This window comes from Tachypleus tridentatus, chromosome 1 (genome assembly GCF_004210375.1).
Source record: "Tachypleus tridentatus isolate NWPU-2018 chromosome 1, ASM421037v1, whole genome shotgun sequence".
Taxonomy (NCBI): Eukaryota; Metazoa; Arthropoda; class Merostomata; order Xiphosura; family Limulidae; genus Tachypleus; species Tachypleus tridentatus.
In genome coordinates, this window is record NC_134825.1 from 166,966,473 (window position 1) to 166,993,761 (window position 27,289).

Consider the following 27,289-nt stretch of genomic DNA (forward strand, 5'->3'; position numbering starts at 1 on the left):
ATACTTTTTTTATAAATAATTTAGGTATATTATTCATGATGAACAAACAAAACCAAAATGAGCTGTAACTGCCTAGTTCAAAACAACACTTGTAGAGAAGGTTTGGCATGACTAACACTAGTTCAGAACGACACTTGTAGAGAAGGTTTGGCATGATTAACGCTAGTTCAGAAATGACACTTGTAGAGAAGGTTTGGCATGACTAACACTAGTTCAGAAATGACACTTGTAGAGAAGGTTTGGCATGATTAACACTAGTTCAGAATGACACTTGTAGAGAAGGTTTGGCATGACTAACACTAGTTCAGAATGACACTTGTAGAGAAGGTTTGGCATGATTAACACTAGTTCAGAATGACACTTGTAGAGAAGGTTTGGCATGACTAACACTAGTTCAGAAATGACACTTGTAGAGAAGGTTTGGCATGATTAACGCTAGTTCAGAATGACACTTGTAGAGAAGGTTTGGCATGACTAACACTAGTTCAGAAATGACACTTGTAGAGAAGGTTTGGCATGACTAACACTAGTTCATAATGACACTTGTAGAGAAAGTTTGGCATGACTAACACTAGTTCAGAATGACACTTGTAGAGAAGGTTTGGCATGACTAACACTAGTTCAGAAATGACACTTGTAGAGAAGGTTTGGCATGACTAACACTAGTTCAGAATGACACTTGTAGAGAAGGTTTGGCATGATTAACACTAGTTCAGAATGACACTTGTAGAGAAGGTTTGGAACATTGTAGAGAAGGTTTAGGAGGACTAACACTAGTTCAGAAATGACACTTGTAGAGAAGGTTTGGCATGATTAATGCTTGTTCAGAATGACACTTGTAGAGAAGGTTTAGGAGGACTAACACTAGTTCAGAACGACACTTGTAGAGAAGGTTTAGGAGGACTAACACTAGTTCAGAAATGACAGTTGTAGAGAATGTTTGGCATGATTAACACTAGTTCAGAAATGACACTTGTAGAGAAGGTTTGGCATGACTAACACTAGTTCAGAATGACACTTGTAGAGAAGGTTTAGGAGGACTAACACTAGTTCAGAAATGACACTTGTAGAGAAGGTTTGGCATGATTAACAGAACAACACTTGTAGAGAAGGTAGTTCAGAAATGACACTTGTAGAGAAGGTTTGGCATGATTAATGCTAGTTCAGAATGACACTTGTAGAGAAGGTTTAGGAGGACTAACACTAGTTCAGAACGACACTTGTAGAGAAGGTTTAGGAGGACTAACACTAGTTCAGAACAACACTTGTAGAGAAGGTTTAGGAGGACTAACACTAGTTCAGAACGACACTTGTAGAGAAGGTTTAGGAGGACTAACACTAGTTCAGAAATGACACTTGTAGAGAAGGTTTGGCACGATTAACACTAGTTCAGAATGACACTTGTAGAGAAGGTTTGGCATGATTAATGCTAGTTCAGAATGACACTTGTAGAGAAGGTTTAGGAGGACTAACACTAGTTCAGAAATGACACTTGTAGAGAAGGTTTGGCATGACTAACGCTAGTTCAGAATGACACTTGTAGAGATGGTTTGGCATGACTAACACTAGTTCAGAAATGACACTTGTAGAGAAGGTTTGGCATGACTAACACTAGTTCAGAATGACACTTGTAGAGAAGGTTTGGCATGACTAACACTAGTTCAGAAATGACACTTCTAGAGAAGGTTTGGCATGATTAATGCTTATTCAGAATGACACTTGTAGAGAAGGTTTAGGAGGACTAACACTAGTTCAGAACGACACTTGTAGAGAAGGTTTGGCATGACTAACACTAGTTCAGAAATGACACTTGTAGAGAAGGTTTGGCATGACTAATGCTTGTTCAGAATGACACTTGTAGAGAAGGTTTGGCATGATTAACGCTAGTTCAGAACGACACTTATAGAAAAGGTTTAGGAGGACTAACACTAGTTCAGAACGACACTTGTAGAGAAGGTTTAGGAGGACTAACACTAGTTCAGAATGACACTTATAGAAAAGGTTTAGGAGGACTAACACTAGTTCAGAACGACACTTGTAGAGAAGGTTTAGGAGATCTAACCTCCCAAAATTAACTGTGTTATATGAGAGCATTTCACAAGCTCTTTAAACCTCATAGAGAACTAACTACCAGGAGTTACTTAATGTATCAGAGCTGGGTAAGAGGACCCCAACATAAGTTGTGATATACTAGTAAATATGTTAACAGTATGACTTGTGTAGGTTAACTAGTGTGTGAGAATCTCACACAGTGAATTCAATTCACATGTAACTTAGTGCATGGTTGATTTAAAAAAAAAAAGTCTTCACAGCTTAATCAACATCAAATACAATTCATATGTGTGTGTGTAATGTTAGAAAAATATAATTAGGGCTACAAATTCCATTTGGTTAAAAAAAATATAGTGCATGTCATCTGGCATTATAAATTTTCGTATTTTGTTGGACTGTTGTGTAATTGTCTTAATAACAATTTTGAAAGTCTTTGGACCCTACAGTCATTATTTAACATTTTGTATGTCGATCTATATTGCTTCTACAAAGATACCTCTCTCTCAAAAAGTGTTATGACTCATACCTTATTGATTTAGCTCATTCAAATTACTTATTTATATAAACTGCCAACTAACTGAAGTAAAAGAGTTCATTATATTTAATTAGGGGTGCTAGTAGCAAAACCAAGACCTCCAAATGAAAAATAAAATCAGTTTTTAAGTTTGGTTTTGTCTATTGAACTTCAAAAGTGTTACAACAGAGAAAGAATTATTAGTGGTAATAGCCACTTCACCTTAAAATGCCCACCTTTATTTGTGTATTCTGTTTCAATAAGGTTCCTGATCTCAGAATAAAACTACTCCACTAGTTTGGAAAAACTATTCAAATAGTTTTGAAAATAAAGTCAGTTTTCTGTTAGGGGGGGGCTGTGTCTCATGATTGTAGTTTTGGGTTAGATTCCCATTACCATGAAACGTGTCTGTTATGGCTACTTGCCACAATTACTAATTTTGAACTGCTGACTTAAGAGTAAGAAATTTGCTGGCAGCATCCACTGCCAACTTTTTTCTTTTTGCCCTGCTGTCTGGGGAGAACTGGCTGGCAGCACATACTGCTATCCCCCCCTGTAAAAACCATGGTTTAAGGAATACTGTATTAGTAATGAATGTGTAATCAATTAATGTGGCCATTAATTAGCAGGTATCAGTAATTACCCATCCCTAGTTCTATGTAGATATATATGTGATTATATATACTTACATACCAACCAGACTTTATTAACTAATGGTCTCTTCTTTCATTTGTTCTCTTTTAATTGCAAATAAAAAATAAGTTTTGAGTGATCATCCAGTTGTTTTACTTGCATAAAAGTATTAAAACATTGGTATTGGTTCATAATTGTTTATATATAAAGTTAGAATGACAAAGGTAAAGTAATGTTCTTATTTATACTTAATACTATATTTGAACGTGTACTAAAAGCTTTGTCATGTGCCAACTCTGCTTTGGGGGCAAGAACATTTAGAACAAAGCTACTAGTATGCATTTTACATGTACATAAAAAACTAGAGGTCACATACAGGTCAAATTAATATTCTTTTAACTATTTTACAAACTAAAGGATTTTTTGGTATGCTTGCTATCCATAAGTCAAAACAAATGCCACTTATTGCACTTGGATTGCTTTAATGGAAAAAAACAAAAGTTAGCTTTGTTAATTTAGGGTGTAATTAAATTGTCTATTTTTTTGGACAAATTATTGTATTTGTTGCTAAACTTCTCCCTATTAGCCGTAAATGATGGATATGGATTAATGCTTTAAAAAGTGTTTATTGAAGCATATCGTTTCAGTGCAGAAAAAAAACAATAAAATTAACATGTAAAAACTCACCATCGTGGAGTTCAAGTAGAGTGCCACCTGTCGTATGTATTCACAATCTAGGTGGAAAAAAAATTAAAAAAATTATTATTATTTAAAAACATTTTCAAGCTTACAGTTTTACCCAACCCTTATTTTTAAAACAATTTTCATTACATTTTAGAGAGAACTTTTTGTTTTTTTTTATTTGAAAGGTATTTTCTGTATCAAAATGAAAATGGTTATCTCGCAAATAAAATATAGTTTGTATTCCTTAAAAAGATGTTTTGAGTTAAGCTACCATTGAAGTTAATTCTTAATTTAGGGATGTTTTAGCTATTCATGTGTGTACAACGTTTACTTATTTATAAATTTAATTACAACAAAGTTGAAAACTTAGACAAATAATTAAAACTGTATCACTAATTACCTCATTTCTTTAGCTCCAAATTAATGATAATTAATCTGTTTAAAAAGCTGTTGAAGTAGGCTCTCGTTTATATTTACAAATAATAATTGTCAAATATTCAAAAGCACTTAAGTTAGTGGGTCTTTTCAACTCCACTTGGTTTTGACGATCCTTTGTGATGATAATTCATTTTCAAATATTAAAAAAAAAGTAATGACACATGCGAACGATAGATGGCACAACTAAAACAAACTCCTTGCCTTGTGTTTTTTTTTATGTATGTGTGGTGTGAAATACTTCGGTGTTTCGTTTATCAGATTATTTAAAATTGTTTTAGTATTAAATACGTTGCTCCCCAGACACACAGTGGTGTCCGTAAGCCCATGGTGGGCAAAGGACAGATAGCCAGTTATGTAACTATGTGCTTAACTTTAAACAAACAAACAATTTCGTTTGTTGTCTAACAATATTCATACATTAAAACTGCTGAAGCACAGTTTGAAGTACTAACATGGAATTGATTGTTGTTGCATATTTCTACTTTCTTTCTGTGTTGGTTAAAACGACGAAAAACTAGGCCTAACAAACGTGTAAAAATTATAGTAAACTTCAGATTCGTTTCAAAACCTGTTAATTACTTTATTATGAATTCCAAATCTAAAGCATGCACAATAATATTTAAAACATATTTCTCTCTCGCTTATTTATTTATGTGCCACTTGAAGCTATCCTTTCGTCCAATATCGCTCATCATCCCATGCAAAAATTAGGAGATTGCTATCCTTTTTTTTTTTATCAGATGATGATGTAATAAATAAAGTTCATGTATCATTCACGAGGGAGAAATACTTCCGCCTAATTCTAGCTAGAGACTATATGAATAACATTCTGCAATGGTACCTTCTAGTGGGGAATCATGATTGTGAAGGCTAAATTCAGTGGTAAAAAAATCCGGGTCAAAAGTGACAGGATGTTTGCGTAGGGGGTACGATTTTTATCAACTTTGTTTTATATTACATTTTTAATATAATCAACAACAAAAGTAAATATGCTAGTAATTTTGATTCCACAGTAATTAAAATTCTTGTTTATTGAATATAGGTTAGGAAACTAGTGTTTTTTAGCTATTAAAAATATTTTCTCAGATTAATAGCATATAATTGCAATATAAATTGTAATATATAAATAATATATCGAATACGCCAAAAATAAAGTGAACAAGCGTCGTCTGTGAATCGATTAATAAAAAGAGAATATATGTTACGTACGTAATCAAGTTTTTGCGAGACATTTGGTAATGATTCAGTTGTGGCTTTTCAACTTGCAGTTTCTTCCTCACGTTGTGTCTGTCCTCACCTTGACAACGGATTTACTCCGCCAATTGCAAAGCATCTAGAGCATAAAACATAAGTGTTGATAAATAAAAATACAGTACTTCTAACTCTGACATTTTAAAATGTAATTAGCACACTATGGGTACGTAATTACATAAGTAATTATAATTGTATAATTTACGTCTTTTAACGACTAATCTAATTTATAATTTCAAAGTATTTTATTTTTTAAAGCATGTGGTCAGGCACAGAAAGACAAAAAGCATAGTAAATTTTGAGATGGAGTTAATCATCATTATAGCACATTAATCAGTAAATGTATTTCTCTTCAAAGGAATGTCTTTAGAGATAAATCGTGTATAAAAAGAATTACATGCAGTTGATAAAATTACTTATTTTTCTAATTAGAGGCATTGTACTTGATAAAATCAGAATTTCAAAACTAGGAATAAATGGATTGATTAGTGATTAATTTAGCTAATTATTTGTGAATTACTAGACTTTTTTGATGACATGTTCCATTAGTTACTTTTGTATATTAACAGAATAATAAAGAACTCTTTCAATGTCTTAAAACGAGAGAGTGGTCAAAAGAAACGAGTGCTTCCAATGAAATTTAGATTAATAATTTTGTAGTGATTTCTTCTGATATCGTTTGTTTACTAAAATTTAGAAAAGAAAATCAGGTAACAAGAAAAAAGATGCATATAAAACTGTATTTATGGTGGTATTTTACTTCAGTTAAATATAAACTTTTAATTAAGTTAAGTAGCAGATAATGGAATATTTCACTAAACAAAGTTTGTAGATCCAGTTAACATAAAGAGAATGTGAACAATTTATAAATACATAAATAGTAGCAAATATTCTTCCCAATAAATGTTTACTAGGTATGGAAATAATCCTGGGATTTTTAAAATTTGAGAAGGGAGAATCATGGAAAAGGGTGAAAAGTAATATACTGAAATATAAACTATATGTTGAGTTTTATTTTAAATTGAGTTTTGTCATTGGAGCTACACTGCTACGGCATTCAGTCAGTCATACAGTGAAAATATTAGGAAAGAATTTTTGGAGGTTGGATTAAGAGTGTTGAAAGAATTGGTGATTTGGGGAAGGGGGGTATTTTCTTCTGTATCTGAGTTAAATGTGTATACTTACACTCTGCACATATCGTAAAATGTTTAATTTTTAAATCAGTTGTCAGTAGCACACTTAAGTTTTATATCTAATTGCTATTTTTAATTAACTTCTAACAGCAACTTGGGTGAAACTATAAATAAAAAATTCTGAAATGAACAGTGGTTTCTTCTATGTACCATTTGGATGAAACTTTTATTAGTAAACTGCTGAAGTAGATAAGGAGATAATCTGTAGCCTGACACTTATTTCAGATAGAGTTGTTTATTACAAGAGTGTTTAGATACTTATGTCAGATTGAACTATTATTAGAGACCACTAAAACTTCTCAGGAGATGATGGATGTTAAAGAATTAGCTTAGGTTTGAGAACTGTTGAAATAGTTCAGGAGATGCTATGTGATCAGACACTTATCTTGGATGAAGCTGTTTAAGAGAGATGTTGAAATAGACATGGGGATCACATGGAAATACTGACATGTTAAAAAAATAAAAGTTATTCTTTATGTAAGAACAACATTTTTTAATTAGATTTGTCATTTCTTGAACACGGTGATTGGCAGCAATTAGAATTGACAAGCTCCAAAAAAATTAAGTAAAAGAAAGACAGAAATCTTTTTTTGTTTTTTAAGTCGTAATTATTAATTCAGTTACGATATATTCAAGGAATATCAGAACTAGCTCAAACTGACAGTTCCTTGTTGTTATCATCAAATAGTGATAAAAATCATAGTACAAAAATATGTGATTAGTGAACTACATAGTAATACAGTTAAAATGTTAAAAGATTCTCATACTCAAAGTATTCCTGAGAAAATTGTATGGGTTCCAAATGCCCTTCTATGTATGAAGCACCTGTTGATATTTGTGCAGGTTATAAGAGTATTTATAGAATGAGTGAACTTGGTTGGTCCGTGTTACGGTGTGTTATTAGTAGTGCTTGACCCGATGTTTAATCTTTTTCTTACAGAACACTCACATGAGGCCCTCTACACCGCAGCAGCCAGTTTCACAACCGTCCCCCCTTCCACAGCCCCCTCATGGGCAAATGATGCAAAACCAGGTGAGCTGTCTCTCTCTACTTATACCCTAATTTCAGACATTATTTTGTGATGAATTTTACATTGACTTTCTTGTGGTTCTCTTTGAATAAAAGATTGTAAATGGATGAATGTTTAGAAATATTAGAAAAATGGAAGTTTTTGTCTACTGTGGCTACCATAGCAAGACTTTCAGCAGGAAGGTGGGTGTCTGTCATCTTTATTTTTATTTGATTATTTGTTTTGGCAGGGACTGAGCTGTTGAGTCAAGGGTTGTCAGAGAATTCCTTTATCTCTACTCAGTCACATGTCAATTACTTTTATATGCCAGTGATCTGATGGGGCCTAAACATTTAACCACTATAATTGATGTTTATAGTTATCTGGATTTATTGCAAAGAAAATCATTTAAGAAACAAGATCAGTCAGCTATTTTCTACCTTTAAATAAGCAGTACTTGTAAACCACAACTTGCAGTTGAAGTTGATCCATTTTAAAGCATAAATACTTAAGTTACAAAGAGAAATAACAACTAGTCAAGCAAAATTAAATGTACAAGGGTGGACAAAAAAGTGCCCCCACCCTGAAAATGTTAATTTGTTATATATTTTATTAGGTAACAGAAAATATGTAAAACTACATGTTTTTAGAATGCACTTAATGAGATCTGTTTAAATATAATATAAAATGTTAACTTTAACATTGGCTTTTGTAAATAACCGAACTTTTCATGATTTTAGTTGCACGTACACATGAAAAGTGTTCTACACTTGTTGTAGTTTCTTACATCTTATAATTCCAATTAGCCTACAAAATAATCAACCAATTTTATCTGTAATAATCAAATGTAAGAATGAAACTGAAAATAAGACAAACCAGGTTCTCAACTTAATATTCAGTTGGCATTCTTTTGGATTTCTATACTACATCATATCAATGTGACATGTTTTCAGTGGGTTTGTGCAGATATTCCCGAGTGATTGGACCCAACATGGCAAAGTGGTTAGGGTGCTCAATTCGTAATCTGAGGACCATGGGCTTGAATACCCATCACACCAAATGTACTCACCCTTTCAGGCAATGGGGCATTATAATGTGACAGTCAGTCCCACTATTTGTTGGTAAAAAAGTAGCCCAAGGGTTGGTAGTTGGTGGTGATGACAAGCTGCCTTACATCTAGTCTTACAATGCTTAATTAGGGATAGTTAACACAGATAGCCTTCATGTAGCTTTGTGCAAAATTCAAAAACCAGTATTCCTGAGTATTGACTGTCACTCTTCTACAAGTACTACAGAACTTTCATCTTCTGTCTTTGGCTCGAGATGTTTTGATAATTGGTTTAACTAAACCAATACATTTTTAATTGGATTGATATCAGGTGATTAATCTGGTCATTCCATAACATCAACTTTTTTTACTTTTAAAAAGATGTCTTTTAAATGACTGTACAATTGCAGAGACACTTATTTGATTATTTGGCAGGCTAAATAGAATAAGATATAAGAACCATCAGCAGGTGCCCCACGCTTTTTGTGATAAAATGTAACTAAAGTCATGAACGTTCAGGTATTTACTAACGCCACTGTTAAAATCAGGATTTGAAATCATACCTGAACAGATCTTGTCTAGTGCAATCTAAAAACATATAGTTTTACATTTTTTCCTCTTATTTAGTGAAAGATATGACAAATTAATAATATTTTCAAGGGGGGGCATGGTAGTTTGGAAATTGTCCATTACACATTAAATATCCTTTTTCGTTAATCTAAATAAATTAATTACATAATATTTTCAATAACAATATATAAAAGCTGCAAGGTGAAAGTTAACTTTTAGTGTTTCAACGTCACGGTAGATGGCGGTATAGGAGATAGTACACCGCTGGACACTAAATCGCCTGTGAAATAATGAAATTATTTTGATCGTTTCTTCTTCTGACATTTCAGAATGTTGAGCATAAAATGACGTAAATTATTTTATTTGCAACAGATTAAGAAAAACGTATGACGTCACAACTTATGGTGGGTCACATCACATTACTATAAGCTGAAAATATTTAGTATAAACTAAAGAAATTATTTTACCTCTTCTAGATGTGCGTGTATCGTAAACAATGCAAAAACTAATTTTAGGGACAAAAAAAAAAGAAAAAAAAAGAGCCAATACGAAACAATTGTTAGTTGAAGTATGGTTAATTTTAATGAGGATAGATGGGGTGAATAGATAGGTAAAAAAATAGCTGAATAATTAAGTTAATTTTTCAGTATATCGGGTTATATTTATTTTGTCACTTGTTTCAGAAAATTACTTTCAGGTAATTAAGGTGTTATGTCAGTTAATATTTCACACTTAATAAAATGGAACTGCGAAATAAATATGCTCGCACATATTTTTTGTTCATAGTTTTCAGATAATTTCAAAATGATAAATATTACTATTTAAGAATATAATAACACAATCAGTTAGTTGTTACCAGATTACATAATAACTTGAGTTTATATAATTGAGAGAGAAAACCGTTACATAGATTTATGTATTTTTATACTGGTATATGCGGAGAAACGATCCACCAGGGGGCTATGAACCATGCTTTTATTAATTTAATGTACTCTGTTCTTCAGTCGTAATAGATGTTGCCTGAACAAGTTTTATAACACGTTACTATCTTTTATCTTGGTTACATTAGTTGTTTATGATCGGGATGTAGCACGTAGCAACAACAACGAAGTTTCTCATTTCTGCCTAGTGGTTTGATTCTGCTTTTCATTTCTTTAGTTTGTTACGAACCCTGTAAATCAAGTAATGAAACCTTAACATGTTAGACGTTATGTCTTTCTTTTTAAAATGTATAATAGTGTTCCATGTGCTGGCTATTAAAGGTAATAGTAGCAGTTTGCTGTAAGTACTTCATTTCTAAATGTTTTTATGTAATAACCCACCACATATAATAATAATAGCTTTGCTGGTTGAACGCTCTAATGTAGTTACATTACTTGTCGTGTACTGGGAGCAGTGTCAAGTTGTTGTTGTTGTGTTTTCATACAGAAATGTTTGTGCTTGTACTTTCGACCTCTTGTGAACCAGTGCTTTACCTACTGGCAGTGTGAAACCGACACACCGCACATTAGTTATTGTACCGCGTCCTTTATCAGGATCACATGGGGTTTGAAGGGACAAATACTCTTTTATCTATCTCTGCAGCCACGTGGTGCCGGATGAGTATCGGGATAATTTTAACAATAGATAAAAATGAACCTTTGTTGTACACTAAGAAATGAGAGTGATGAATGTTATTTAGTAGTTGTCATCATAAATCGGTTAGAGAAAGAAGGAAGGTTTATTAGGTTGAGGAATAATTCGTGAGCGTTTTTAAATAATTTCATTCAAGCATTACATGCAAGACTATACAATACTTCAATGCATGAACACATTACACCCAAAACATTTAGTATGATACTTTATTTCATGTAATACCTAGGTATATAGTATGCGTTGTTTTAAACGAAATTGCAAGAAATTAAATGCGAAAAGCAGATGGTGTCGAAAATGCTCGATTTTGTCCACTTGACATTCCATTTAATGAGCTGAAAATGAAAGCAAAAATTAAAGACATATGAAAATCAAACACACCATCTATTAGAGCAACAAATTATCTACCAAATGACATGAAATATTTTGCGAAAGCGTTTCATTTATGAATATATTTTGTTAACTTGAAAAAAACGCTCACGAATTATTCCTCAACCCAATACAAATAACAGTCGGTGTAAGAGCAGAGAAGACACGTATTATCTGTCTAACTGACGTTAATGGATCAATATTTAGGATCTTGAACGTTCTTTGAAACTTCTTTTTGTACTGTTTACCGTCCTGCTTTGATAAGACTATTTATTGATCATTGAAAATATCGTAAAATCGGTCTGGTTTGCACTTTGCGAGTCGATTGAAAGTGGCTGTTCCGGCTAATGCCAAGCGGCCAATGTGAACGTGTGGTAAAAGAGCGATCAAAGCGTTGGAACGACTGCACCTTCAATTGAATTTTTTTTTTATTATAGAGGGCACTGTAGGTATATATTAAACGTTTTCAATTCTAACACTAGCTTCGATCTCGTACTCGTATAAACTGTTCCACGTGTAGTTGAAATTGACTTTTATTATAGCGGATCTCTCCGAACTATTGATTAAGGGTATGTGTAATGTCATTTAAAACTGTTACACAGAAACATTTGCTCTGACTAGTAGAGCTAAACGACTGTAGAGGTTATAACAAACAGTATCAACACTTCATTTTGTATGCATGATGCGACTTAAATGTGTTTCGAGTTTGGTAGACGTTAACGCCTGCTATCAGTAAATTATGGATCTTGCGCAGACGATAAAAAAAACAAACCCTTTCTCATTTGTACTTTCAGTTAGTAAACATCCTTCATGAATAGCTATTGATCTGTGTGTTAAATCTCATTTGTACTTCCAGTTAGTAAACATCCTCCATGAATAGCTATTGATCTGTGTGTTAAATCTAATTTTACTTCCAGTTAGTAAACATCCTTCATGAATAGCTATTGATCTGTGTGTTAAATCTCATTTGTACTTCCAGTTAGTAAACATCCTTCATGACTAGCTATTGATCTGTGTGTTAAATCTCATTTGTACTTCCAGTTAGTAAACATCCTTCATGACTAGCTATTGATCTGTGTGTTAAATCTCATTTGTACTTTCAGTTAGTAAACATCCTTCATGAATAACTATTGATCTGTGTGTTAAATCTCATTTGTACTTCCAGTTAGTAAACATCCTTCATGAATAGCTATTGATCTGTGTGTTAAATCTCATTTGTACTTCCAGTTAGTAAACATCCTTCATGACTAGCTATTGATCTGTGTGTTAAATCTGATTTTACTTCCAGTTAGTAAACATCCTTCATGACTAGCTATTGATCTGTGTGTTAAATCTGATTTTACTTCCAGTTAGTAAACATCCTTCATGACTAGCTATTGATCTGTGTGTTAAATCTCATTTGTACTTCCAGTTAGTAAACATCCTTCATGAATAACTATTGATTTGTGTGTTAAATCTCATTTGTACTTCCAGTTAGTAAACATCCTTCATGACTAGCTATTGATCTGTGTGTTAAATCTCATTTGTACTTCCAGTTAGTAAACATCCTTCATGAATAACTATTGATTTGTGTGTTAAATCTCATTTGTACTTTCAGTTAGTAAACATCCTTCATGAATAACTATTGATCTGTGTGTTAAATCTCATTTGTACTTCCAGTTAGTAAACATCCTTCATGACTAGCTATTGATCTGTGTGTTAAATCTCATTTGTACTTTCAGTTAGTAAACATCCTTCATGAATAACTATTGATTTGTGTGTTAAATCTCATTTGTACTTCCAGTTAGTAAACATCCTTCATGACTAGCTATTGATCTGTGTGTTAAATCTCATTTGTACTTCCAGTTAGTAAACATCCTTCATGACTAGCTATTGATCTGTGTGTTAAATCTCATTTGTACTTCCAGTTAGTAAACATCCTGCATGACTAGCTATTGATCTGTGTGTTAAATCTCATTTGTACTTCCAGTTAGTAAACATCCTTCATGACTAGCTATTGATCTGTGTGTTAAATCTCATTTGTACTTTCAGTTAGTAAACATCCTTCATGAATAACTATTGATCTGTGTGTTAAATCTCATTTGTACTTCCAGTTAGTAAACATCCTTCATGAATAACTATTGATTTGTGTGTTAAATCTCATTTGTACTTCCAGTTAGTAAACATCCTTCATGACTAGCTATTGATCTGTGTGTTAAATCTCATTTGTACTTCCAGTTAGTAAACATCCTTCATGACTAGCTATTGATCTGTGTGTTAAATCTCATTTGTACTTCCAGTTAGTAAACATCCTTCATGACTAGCTATTGATCTGTGTGTTAAATCTCATTTGTACTTCCAGTTAGTAAACATCCTTCATGACTAGCTATTGATCTGTGTGTTAAATCTCATTTGTACTTCCAGTTAGTAAACATCCTTCATGACTAGCTATTGATCTGTGTGTTAAATCTCATTTGTACTTCCAGTTAGTAAACATCCTTCATGACTAGCTATTGATCTGTGTGTTAAATCTCATTTGTACTTCCAGTTAGTAAACATCCTTCATGAATAACTATTGATCTGTGTGTTAAATCTCATTTGTACTTCCAGTTAGTAAACATCCTTCATGACTAGCTATTGATCTGTGTGTTAAATCTCATTTGTACTTCCAGTTAGTAAACATCCTTCATGACTAGCTATTGATCTGTGTGTTAAATCTCATTTGTACTTCCAGTTAGTAAACATCCTTCATGACTAGCTATTGATCTGTGTGTTAAATCTCATTTGTACTTCCAGTTAGTAAACATCCTTCATGAATAACTATTGATTTGTGTGTTAAATCTCATTTTCGACTGGATGTCGTAATTTTCAGTTTTCATATCAAAACATTTTCTCCATTGTTTGTGCTCACGTATGAGATTAAGGATTTTCATATTTAGCTAAATCGATTTCATTGTTGTTAAGCACAAAGCTGAACAATAAATTTTCCACGCTGTGTCCACTGTGGGAATTGAACCACGAATTTTAGCAGTATTAACCCTCGTGCTTACCTCTGCTCCAGGGAGCTACCACAAGGCATGTCACTTTAATAATGACACTTGCTGTTTCGACTCGACATACAGAACCGAGCTAGGTGCACGTCCTAATAACGGGATGCCAAGTATCTACTTAGAGAACTGAGCCAGCTGTGCATCCTAATAACGGAGTGCAATCCATCGACCTAGAGAACTGAGCCAGATGTGCATCCTAATAACGGAGTGCCATCTATCTACTTAGAAAACTGAGCCAGATGTGCATCCTAATAACGGAGTGCCATCTATCTACTTAGAGATCTGAGCCAGATGTGCATTCTAGTTACGGGATGTCAGTTGTCGACATAGGGAACAGAGGAGACACAGATTCTAATCGCAAATGTCAGCTGTCTCAGTTTTATTTTATTTACAAATAATGACATCTTTCTCATGTCGTAATAAGCTTGACATTTCTAATTAAAAATGAATATGACGAGCCCTTGTGGCAAATAATAGACATATATTTTTTTAAGAAAGTGTTTAGCTTTATACAGTTGCACATTTCAAGCTCGCGAAAATACTTTGTACCAAAATACATTGTTTGATGGCAAATTCGTGCGTTACATGTATAAAGATAGGCCGTAACGCAGGGTATATTTTGACCTTCAAAGGTTCGGAACACATTATCTAACGAAGGTTCGAACTTTCGGTGGTACAAACTTATATAACATACTGATGACGTCACCATAACTAATTATTTATGTAACAAACTGAAAACCTTTTTATTTTATAGATAATCCATAAACGTAAATAAAACAATTTAAAAATACGCTATATACAGCAATAATAACTTTTATTTTGAATAAAAATAAAATAATTCATCTTATGCACACGTTCCTTATTCTATATGCCAATATGTAAAGATGACGTTCTTTATGTTACATACCTATATATACAAGGACGACGTTCTTTGTTACATATCTGTATGTAAGGACGACGTTCTTTATGCCACATACCTATATGTAAGGACGACGTTCTTTATGTTGCATACCTATATGTAAGGACGACGTTCTTTATGTTGCATACCTATATATAAGGACGACGTTCTTTATGTTGCATACCTATATGTAAGGACGACGTTCTTTATGTTGCATACCTATATGTAAGGACGACGTTCTTTATGTTGCATACCTATATGTAAGGACGACGTTCTTTATGTTGCATACCTATACATAAGGACATAGATAGGGTCTACATTGCTAGAATACATCGTTGCACCAAAACAAATATGTAATAATCATCATTCGAAGCAGGGTTAACATTTTCATATTATTTTTTATATAACACCATGTAACACAAATTTTGTTTTGGATAGTATGTGTTATTTCTTAATTGCTTATGTTGTAAAAGTACAGAAAATGGCCATTATTCACTTCAAACTTGGCTTTTGTGACCTGAATAATGAAATTTAGAAATTAACCTATTTTCTATGTAAAAACGGGCAAATTTGCACATTTTCATTTGCATAAGGTCTGAATAAAACAACATATGAATCAAGATTTACATGTATTTATACTAAAGTTATACAAAAATGAGCAAAAAATATTTAGAAGTGAGTAGTTTTTCGAGATTTGCGACTTTAGTGTAAATCACTTTCATGTATCAGCCTCCAAATATAGTCCCATCATGTTTTCGTTATATGCTCCAAGGTCACAAAAGCAAAGTTTGAAGAGAAAAATAGGTCTTTTACATTTACTTTAGGCATAAGCAACTAGGAAATAACACTTTCTGTCCAGGAACAAGAAAAAGTAAAAATTTTGTTACATAGTGTAATTCTTGGCAAATTGTTTATTTGTAAAGTTTTATATCATGAACTGTGCTCTGCCCACCAAGGGTATCGAAACCAGGTTTTTAGCGTTATAAGCCTTCATACATTCCACTGTGTCACTAGGGGGCGGGTATTGATTAAACAAACCTAATAATTTAAGAGTAATGACAACTAGTAAAAAATACGACATTTCTGGCACAATAAGAAGTACAATTATTTGCCCTGATGATGGAAACACGTTTACTGAAACAGCTGACTGTAGGTTATATTGAGTAATTTTATTTGTTATTTTGCGAAAAACGTATTTTGTTCAGACGTTACTTAAAAAGTAATGTGTCTTAAAAAGAATTTTAAAACTAATAAACAGTATAATAGATAAATAGCAAGACAGACCAGAATAATACTTAACAATTCGATCAGAAAATGAACATTAATTTACACTGATAACAATAAGTTACAAGCAACGAGTGACATTATCAACCATAATGATTTTAATAGAACATGATTGGTTAGTTAAACATACGTCGCCTTTGTCAACATTTAGGTTATTAGTACTAACATATATATATGTTTCATACGCACGTGCTGACACAATAATAATAATATTATATCCTGTACACTCGGCTTTCATTTTATTTTATTGAAGTAATACAACAACGCTCCCGTGCTTCCACCATAATGGTTGGCTCAAATTCGTCGAAGGAGATGACCCGTATAACGTGTCGATCTGCGTGTTACAATTCAACAACTTTTATTTAAGCAGTTGGTGATATAGAGATCAAAATATCGGACTTTTCATTCGAGTAACGTTCAAAGTGTGATTATTATTAAACACGGGCAAACAAGACAGTGGACAAAATCTGACATTCCTTGAATGTTGCGTGACGAACCTTCGAACGTTTGGAACTATCTACGAATCCCATGCTAAGGGGGCCCGGCATGGCCAGGTGGTTAAGGCACTCGACTCGTAATCTGAGGGTTGCGGGTTCGAATACTCGTCACACCAAACGTGTTCGCCATTTCAGCGGTGGGGGCGTTATAATGTGACGGTCAATCTCACTGTTCGTTAGTGAAAGAGTAGTCCAAAAGTTGGCGGTGGGTGGTGATGACTAGCTGCCCTCCCTGTAGTATTACACTGCTAAATTAGGAACGGCTAGCGTATATTAGCCCTCGTGTAGCTTTGCGCGAAATTCCAAACCAAAACTTGTGTTAAGGTTGTAATCAATAGACATACTGATCATACGTATTATAAACAGTGAGTTGTGTATTGACATGGCCTGGTGGTTAGAGTACTCAATTCGAAATTGCGGCTAGCGGAATTGAGACTCATCGTCGTTTTGGTTGCAGAGGCGTTATAATGTCATGATCAATCCAACTTTTCGTCAGTGAAAGAGTAGCTCTAGAGTTGGCGGTGGGTTTTATCGACCTGCTGCTTTTCCTCTAATCCAGTTCATAATCAAGAACCACTGGTTGATACTTCTTCACAAGTTGTGTACAAATTCAGTAATGAACAGTATTTTAACTTCCCTTTCTCTTTAGCTTTCAGATTAAAAATCCATCGTAATCATTTAAAAAGAGAATTCGCTAAGTGTGCTTCAGAAAGTAGATGGCGTATTATTTTGTTGCTAAGTGTTATCGTATCATTACATGCCAGATAACTGAACTTTTTTGCTTCGCTTTCTTTATTTATAGGTTGTGTCTATTTTCCCCGACCTACATTAATCACTGTAATAAATATATCATCGTATTATTGGGGGGCAGACGTGGCCATGGAGTTATCGTGCTCTAACTGCGAATCTGAAAAATATCTCGCTGGACACTAATGGAGCTTTACAAGTGTATCGGTCAGATCAAAGCACTTGATACGACTTAGATTGTAACTTAAATCTCACTTGGAATATGGATTTGTGAAATTTGATCCGTAGTAAACGAGAACATTTACTGAAAATGAACGTCACTTACGGCGCCGTTTGCGATTATGTGGCTGATAAGACTGATCGTTACTGAAGTATTGTATTTTATTGGCAGCCTAAAAATTAGGACGTGCACGTGCGCCTAGAGTTACACATATTAAACACATTATTCAATGTGCATTATTGTAGACCAAAACTTGGAAGATAATTTGTGTGAAAAGTCGGCGCGACTCCTTCTCACAGTTCCATAATTCTTAGTTTCATAATTTCGTAACCCTCGCAATGGCACAGTGGTATGTCTGCGAACTTACAACGTTAGAGAACAGGATTTGATACTCGTGGTGGGCAGAGCACAGATAGCCGATAATGTATTGCTTTGTGCTCAACTTAAAACGAACAATATATAGTAAATACGTTCTTGAATTTTGAACTGGTATACTAGAATGGCGGGGAGGCTGATTAAGCGAACTCACACCGCTGTGACATATCGTTTTATGGAAGAAAAAAAAAGTGAACTGCTCGTCAAGTAAAAAACAATGCCGAAATTGTTTGTAACAGCACCACACGGGGAGGTAAATCGCTTAGTTACAGGTACGAACTGTCGTGGTTTTAATAAATGCTTTTCAATGACGTTTTCATGGCAACAGAGGAACTGGTACAATAAAGAATGCCATTATGAAACGCTAAGCCTATTTTTATTAAACGTACCTGCTCTATTCTTTAGCTGACGTCTACTTACACGAAGTTGTCAAATCTGTATTCCATACAGTTTATACGCATTAATTCACTTCATCATGAACAACAACCTGCTTTGGTCGTTATATCGAGAGATGTAATTGTGCAGGGTATGCGTTTACAACAATATCTACACAAAACAACACTTAACTCACGCGCATCATGGAATCCAAGTGCCTACTTCCGGATTGGTAGACAGCGCTCAAGTTGAGACGACTTCCACTTAATAAGTGAATGGTGGATTTTTTTTTTTTTCGCTTGTTACCACAGAAGTTAAAAATACAGTGTCGCCACACACACAGAAGTAATATTCTGTAGCATATATAACTTCCAGTTGTTGTTGTTTATAACATCGAGAATTTCCTCTTCTTAAAATACTAGTGTTTTTGTTGACACAAGCGTTTGGGATCTCTTCAAAACCAAATAATGTATTCTTTGTTCGCGATTACGAACTCCAGCATTGTGCTGATAGCATTGTGTTTCTTAAACTATTAGATAGTGTTACGACTCTACCAGTCTTGCTGTACTATTGTGCTTATTGTACTGCCATTTGCAGTGTTATGCGGTATTACGACTATACAGATATTGCCTTGGTATTGTGCGTGTTGTGTGACATTTTGGGGTAACACGGTTATAGAATTTTTGCCTTGTTATTGTACTTCCTTCACTATGGCGTTTACAGTAATAAATATTTGGTATTAAAACTACTCAAATCATGTGGCGAAAATTATGACTCTAGAAATTTAGTTTGTCAGTAGGAAACTGGATTAGAAAACAGGTGTTTATTCTAACAGATATGAACAAAATTATACAATCGATGTGTAGTTTCATCATATTAAAACTGCATTACATTTTAATTACCGTGGTGTTAACCGAAGTTCCTCGAGTATTGTTTTAGTTTTCATACGTGTATTCACTGTTTGAGCTGTAATTACTTTAGTGAACAGTTTTATCCTGCTACCGAGGGTATAGAATGTTAACGTGATCCAAGAAAATTACGATAAACTTAACTCGTGTCATTCATCTTGGTTGACATGTGAAATAAGTAAACGTTCTGATGAAGATGGTCGGGACATTTATTGGTGGTGTTTTGTTTCTCTCTCTCTCTCTGAGCTCTTCAGTTTTATACATCAATCATCGTTATAAACGATTGCGCTCGCCATCACTAGGCCTAATAATATACGTATGTCGGCTGCATATAACGTGGTAATAAGTCTAGCGGATGTTTTTGAACAGTTACGCTATTCTCTGAAGGGAAGCCATTTCTAAACAGAAGGAAGACCACGGCACTATTACAGCGTAATAAAACTAGTGCAGTCCTTACGCTTGATGTAATATTAAGGAAATTATATTATTCTGTTTACATAGTTTGTCTATCACATATGATGGCGCTACATCTGTTTCTTTTATATATCACCGTGTTTCGGACGTGCGAGCCCTACATTTGGCTTTTTAGAGAGGTTGCCATAGCTACGAGTATTAAAGTTTTAACAGCGTTAATTTCAGTCGTTCAGTATTATTAGACTGAGATTTTATCTCGACACTGGATTTGTAACTATTTTCGCATTGTAAGTGCCTTTCGATCGTTGTTTTCAACACACACACACACAAATTTATTCAGTTTTAAATTGAGGGGGGTTCTAGATTTCTTTATTATTATTATTATTTGATTTATAATGCTTGGGAAATGTTTCATCACGTGAATTATCCTCTTAAGATTAGTTAACAAAAAACATGTAGTTTTGAATCTTAAATGTAAGCTGTATCACATAAATAACTATATCGTCTTGTGTTTCGTTGTGACAAAAAATGGATAAAATATCGCTTTACCCGTGTAAGACTTCCTGGATTAATGAGTGCCAAGTCGATAAATTAACCTTTCAAAATATCCCGTAAGGTTTGTTGACCGACTCAGTATTGATGTTCTGTTGAGTATGTTTTTAATACGCAAGGTCAAAAATGGCCTGTGACTAACATACCGTGCTGTTGATTAGGTTTAGTTTGTTTTGAATTTCGCCCAAAGCTACTCGAGGACTATCTGCGCTAGCTGCCCCTAATTTAGCAGTGTAAGACTGGAGGGAAGGCAGCTAGTCATCACCACCCACCGCCAACTCTTGGGCTACTCTTTTACCAACGAATAGTGGGATTGACGGTAAATTTATAACGCCCCCACGACTGAAAGGGCGAGCATGTTTGGTGTGATGGAGATTCGAACTCGCGACCGTCAGATTACGAGTCGATGCCTTATCCACCTAGCCATGCTGGGCCCCGTGCTGTTGAACTAAGACATTAAAAAAATTACACTCCATGCTTTAAGGCTTTGGGTGGGTTATAAGAGTGAGATGAAATACCTATTATCCTGGTAATATAAATAAGAGTTGTCAGTGAGTCCTGTTACTAGCTGTTTTTTCTCAAGTCTATCAGTTCAAAATTAAAAGCTCTCTGGTGGTACAGCGGTGTTATTTACGGACTCGCAACACTAGAAACCGGGTTTCGATACCCGTTGTAGGCAGAGCGCAGATAGCCCATTGTGCAGCTTTCTGCTTGCATACAAATAAACAAATAAAATCGAGGATAGCCACAGATAGTCCTGGCGTAGTTTTGCGCCAGAATTCCAAAGAAACAAAACTACAATGTACCAGTTACGTTTTATTCAGAGAAAATTTAACCCCATCTGTATGATTTTTTAAAAAATGAACCAGTTGCTGAAAATTTAAACAGAAAGGTCGTTATAGAATTTTGAGTTGTATTTTATCACGTATGTATCTCTTATAACAAAAATAATAATTGTTAAATATTAAAACAACTAAAACATAAGGAAATGCCTGTGGCTTTTTTAATGGTCTCCTAACAACACGCAAAGTAAGGCAATGTGTAGTTAGGCCGTATACCGTTGGATCAGTGGTAAAAGTTAAAGAATTACAATACACAAAAAATTAGGGTTCGATTTTCTGTGGAGGACAAAGTGCAGATGGTTTATTGTGTATAGCCTTGCACTAAAACAACAAGTATCGGACCATGAAGTCGTTTCATGTTTGCAACCCGCTACAATAAAACTGCTCTGCGCACTGGTCATGAGTCCATTAGGGATGACAGTCGAATCCCATTTTTAGATAAAGTTAACATTAGGAACTGTTGACTCGTTGCGTTATTTCTTAACTGTTAGTTCAAAATTTTGGGTAGCATCCATAAGTATTTTTGTGTATCTTCGTACGAAATTTTGGCCCCCTCCCCCCAAAAAAAAACAACGCACATACACACACACCAGTTACAGGACATAAATATGGCCAGGTGGTTAGGGCGCTCGACTCGCAATCTGAGGGTCGCATGTTCGAATCCGTGTCACACAAAACATGCTCGCCCGTTCAGGCGTGGAGCGTTATAATGTCACAATCAATCCCATTATTCGTTGTTAAAAGAGTAGCCCAAGAGTTGGCGGTGGACGATGATGACTAGCTGCCTTACCACGTGTAGCTTTACGCAAAATTAAAAAATAAGCAAACAAACATCTCTCGGATTCAAACCCGGGTCGCCAGCTCCAAAACCCAGAGCTCAAACGCAGACCCAATCCGCGCCCCACCTATCGCTGAATATTCAACAAAACGTTTGTCACGTAAATTCAGATCAACACTGAAACCAACATCTGGTGAAAATTTATCTAATTAGCTTTCTTCTACTATTTGTTACTGTGTGTACCTGGACATTAAGCGTGGGATGGGTATATATTAGATTTCGTTCCAGTATCAGGCTATCTTTTAAGTCCGTGTTTAAAAGCTTAAAGTACTGAGTAAACATCCCTAAAAAATTGTTTAATTTAAAGCGTACTGAGCCCATACAAGTTGCTCTTAAAGTATACATGTAAATATGATTTATATGTACAGTATAACTTACACACGTTCGCAGACGTGAGGTCATGCTGGGTCATGAGTATCTGAAAGGATGTATTTTATTGTCAAAACTTAATCGTAATCGTGAAGTAGTAACCGCCAGAATCTTTTCCCCTGACGTATAATAATAACGTAAGTTCGTAAAAACTCTTAGTACACAACCCTGTACTTGCATGATAAATAAACTTCCCCGTTATCTTAAACCTCGCATACATTTGGTCCGTGTATAAATAGGTAGATTTAACTTCCCATACACATACATTATTGAAATATGCCGTTCAACTTCACTTTGCACTTCGGGCTGTAGTTTAAACCCACTGCACGACGTGAATGGAACCATTATGTTGAATGTACATGTTAGAAGATTAGCATTAAGACCTAATGTTTCTGAGAACAACAAATACAAGCACAATAGAATGTTTTTTTGTTTTTTTCAGTCTGGCGCGACTGGTTAATATTGCTTCTTATTGTATAGAGATACGACGTGTTAGAGATAAGTGGTAGTGAACTGCACGTGGGTGGAACTCAAGAAATGTGCACATCTTTCTGCATATTAACATTTTCATTAAAATACCACATTCATCATGAGTGAGGTGCATTTTCAGCCATTTGTATCAACCTTTTAATTTTTTTTCCAGTTTGCCTAATTAAGAGAAGGTAACAGTTTTACGGTGTGCTGTTATATTATTTACAGTAATTATAAGATAGCAGTGGTTCGTAATTTATTAAAAGATTTGTGTTCGTAAATAATTTTACGGATATGTTATATCAACCTCTTTTTTACACGAGATTAAGTCCATTACAAACTAATCGTACGAATTATGTAAACTAACTCGTTACTGATTTATACGTGCTTGTGTTGCCGAGTTAGGCCTATCGTAACAGTGTTATGAAAAGCACTGATCCTAGCATTCTCTCAAATTGTGCTGTGGATGAATACAGGTAACAACTGGTGCGTGCTAACGAATCTTTTGATCGTTGTTTCGTCTAACACATTGTTCGATTAGGATTTAACACAGTTTGTTAGAAGAATAAAAATACATGTACCACTTTGTTCAATCAAGACGTATGTACACAATCAGTTTGTTAGAAGAAAAAAAAATTCATCTTCTTATGGTTTAATAAAAACTTACGTTTTTCATTAGCCCCTCCTTTCTTCTCCACGTCACTAACATTACTTTGCAAAATAAATACGAAAAATTGAATTCAATTGAACGTTACCACCGAGATGAGTGATGGGTCTTACGTTGAAGTGAATTGTTACGATGCAGCATTTCTACCTAGTTACCTTGGTTGCCCGGAGTGATTTATAAATTCATGTTCGAGTTTTATAATACTGTATATGTTATTGGGGTTTCACGTAAAAAAAAAAAAAAAAATCCTCAACGTTGTTTCGTGGTAAGGTTGCTGCCAAAATAGATATACCCCCTGGGACTAGAGCTCTATTGACGTGGTGGTGCTCGTGTTCACTCCCGCCTCTCGCTGCACGCCGTTCGCTGCAGATCCACGAGAATAGGAAATTACAATTTATATAGCGAGCGACCTGATGTATTTGTTGTTGAAAATACATTTACCGTAACACTTGGGGCAGAAACAAAATGGAAAAAAAACTTTCCCACATTTCTTAAAGGCTGTTGATGCTGTTACCTGCAAATTGATGGCAAAAGAGAGAATTTCTGTATATGGAACCAGTATCGCTAAAAGTTTAAGGAATATGTTCTCGTTGTTTGCTAGCATCGAGTGGCCGGACCCCGTTTTTCCATAATCAATCGCCTGAAAACTAATATCACCCCTGATTAAACCCAAATCCCGTCAGGCAGCAGGGTTGGGGTTGGTGAAATCAAGTGTGCACCGCTGTTTCCTCTCTATCTCGGCGTGTCAGGCCGCAGAAAGAAAACACTCTCGCCTTGTAACGAAACATGTTAGATTGAATACGTAGATGTGAGCAAGTATCTTTATAAACATTTTACAAGTTTCAACCACAGTTTCTTTTTTCTTGTTTGTTTGAAAGCAAAGCTAAATTGGGCTATATGTTGTCTCTGTAACGAGGGGAATCAAACCCTGAATTTTAGTGTTAGTTAGTCCTTGGACTTACCGCTGGTCCACCGGAGGTTTTTCCTTTCTTGCTTTGTAGGACGTCTACGTCTCTGTTAATCTTATATTAAACTGTATTTTAAGATACCGCGAGTTTACTAAAAGAGAAAGCTCTGACTGACGTAATAATCGAATCCATGCCTTTACAATTATGTACGATTAACGTATTAAAAGCTGATTTGTTGCGTACGTATCGAAACGCTGTACGTGGTACGTCGACGTTAACTAACGCGCAGTTTCTGCTACTTAAGTGTATTTGTGTCGGCTTGGTTTGTTTTGAATTTTGCGCAAAGCTACACCAGGGCTATCTGCGCTAACCGTCCCTAATTTAGCAGTGTAAGACTAGAAAGAAGGCAGCTAGTAATCACCACCCACCGCCAACTCTTGAGCTACTCCTTTATTAATGAATAGTAGGATTGACCATAACATTATAACGCCCCTATGGCTGAAAGGGCGAGCGTGTTTGGTGTGACGGGGATTCGATCCTGCAACCCTCAGATTACGAGTCGAGTGCTTTAACCACCTATCTATTCCGGGTCATTTGTGTCGGAGTCGGGGGGGGGGTTGTTTTAGAAAATGTGAATTATATAAATAAATATTGATATAAGTACAGGATAACTAAAAAACGTGAAACTTCATCCGGTGAATAGGTACAGAAAGATAAATAATTTGTATCGGGAACCGAGGTTAATATCTTTGAGATAATGATCAGTCGCTCTAGAATATGTGTTGATACTGGTTATTATTGGCAAATATTATCCATAAGTCTAACCAATAAAGTTCAGAACAAACTTACCTGCTTTTCAGTGTATAAGCGGTTGAATGAACCAGCGCCTCGTCCACGAAGAACTGTGTGGTATGAAAATGTTATAAATATCGTAAGAGAAACTTAACTTCATCACCGTTTCACTTGGAAGAAACAGCTAATTCCTCGTTTAAACTGTTACTCAGTGCTGCAGAGATCCAACCCGACAAAGTGCTGCAAACCCACAGTGTTTTATTGGACTGACAATAATCGAAAAACACACGCACAAATTTGACACTCGCGAACGCGTATTCGTCCGGCTACGCACGCTCGTCGGCACTGCATCTTGGTGCATCTTACTGTGGACTGGAGCGAACTCGGCGGTAAATTAAAACTCTGTCGATCTCCGTCAGAGGGCGGTGTTTCAGGGTAATCAAAGTCGCTTAGTGTTCTAGCACCTGGTGAGGTGCGGTCGTCCCAACAACTAAATGACTAATCACAGATAACGGATCAGAAAACTAGGAATAACGCATGAGAAGCATACGCTAATAACTTCGCACACCGTGATTGAGTTAATGGGAGAATGTAACTAGAAAAGATGTACTTTTAGTTTGTTTAATATATCCTTGAACTTTTTTTTATATTTTAATCTGTTTTTCTCCCCATAGACTGTGCTATATCTGTTCATATCGTGGAGAAGTACTAGGCTTTTGTGAGATTACAGTTCCACGAAATGTACGCCAACTTTGTTTCAGCTGTCAGCAAAACAGCATAGTTTGAGAGACACACAGCTGTTATCTGGATTCAATACCTTCTTTTGCGCTTCTTCGTAAATCCCACTTTTCTGAGTGCTGTTTGCTATAGAATTTCAATCATAGCTGCAAATGGAATTCTTAGATGTTCGTATGGTGCTGAAGACAAGCTGCATAAGGCCTGGGCAACAAGCCCCCACTGTGCACGAGATATAATACCGGATAAATATAAGCTACACAAAAAACTTGCTAGCTTATAAGGCTGCTGTGGTCACGTGGTTTTAGCAGGCAGGAAGACACATTCCAAATCCTCTGTGTACATACTCATATAAGTAATTCTACTGACACATTTGTTTTTTTTTGCGGTGGAAACCGGAGGATATGAAATAATGAACGCACACTCCCAATCAATAATTTTGTAGCTGCGTTTAAAAAAAAATGTTTAGTAACTTTTGTAAATGTATTCAATGCGCAATCAACATGTATTAATTCTAATGTAAGGTTGGTGAATTATCGTAAACCTCAAAATATTCCCCTCCAAGACGTTTGGACAATTTTAAATGTGTCCACAGCTGTTTTCGGACACGTTACTGTTTAGTGTTGTTCTTTATTTTGTTTCTTGTTGTCGTCTCCCCTTACCTCCCCCAGCATGGGTAGTTGATGCTAATGTTGTTGGGTGATTACTGAAAACCTTAGGGTTTGAAAACCACTTTTCCCGAGCATCGTTTCTCACCTATACAAAAACGCGAAGAATCAGAAGGTGGCGCTGCTGGGGTTTCCCAGTACTCTCCTAGCTTGCTCTATGAGACGAGCATGTTGAATAGATAACCTTAAAGGTGGTGCACAGATGAGTAAATCATCTGATATGACTTAAGCCCCTATCTTTCAAATCAGAGGAACGCCAAGGGCCACTTGTGTTCCCAGTACAGATTAATCAATGTGATAAAAAGA

At 35.1% G+C, this 27,289-nt stretch overlaps 1 protein-coding gene and 1 long non-coding RNA gene across 12 annotated transcripts in view; one reads left to right on the plus strand and one right to left on the minus strand.

The window, feature by feature from the left end:
* LOC143229927 (uncharacterized) overlaps nt 1–26,164 on the minus strand; it is a 58,101-nt gene extending 31,937 nt beyond the window's left edge. Inside the window, exons 1-3 of the long non-coding RNA XR_013016129.1 lie at nt 25,638–26,164; nt 5,531–5,654; nt 3,887–3,933 (exon numbers count right to left, since the gene is read on the minus strand). This is a non-coding gene — a long non-coding RNA (uncharacterized LOC143229927). The remainder of the gene's footprint in view (nt 1–3,886; nt 3,934–5,530; nt 5,655–25,637) is intronic.
* Nucleotides 1–27,289, plus strand: part of LOC143229871 (single-stranded DNA-binding protein 3-like) — a 258,681-nt gene that overhangs the window by 151,909 nt on the left and 79,483 nt on the right. For all 11 annotated transcript variants that reach the window (XR_013016106.1, XR_013016118.1, XR_013016107.1 and 8 more), the window contains one exon: nt 7,706–7,798. Coding sequence is in view for 8 of the 11 variants with exons in the window: in XM_076462733.1 (XP_076318848.1) it covers nt 7,706–7,798 (93 nt within the window). In the remaining 3 variants the exon portion in view is untranslated. The remainder of the gene's footprint in view (nt 1–7,705; nt 7,799–27,289) is intronic.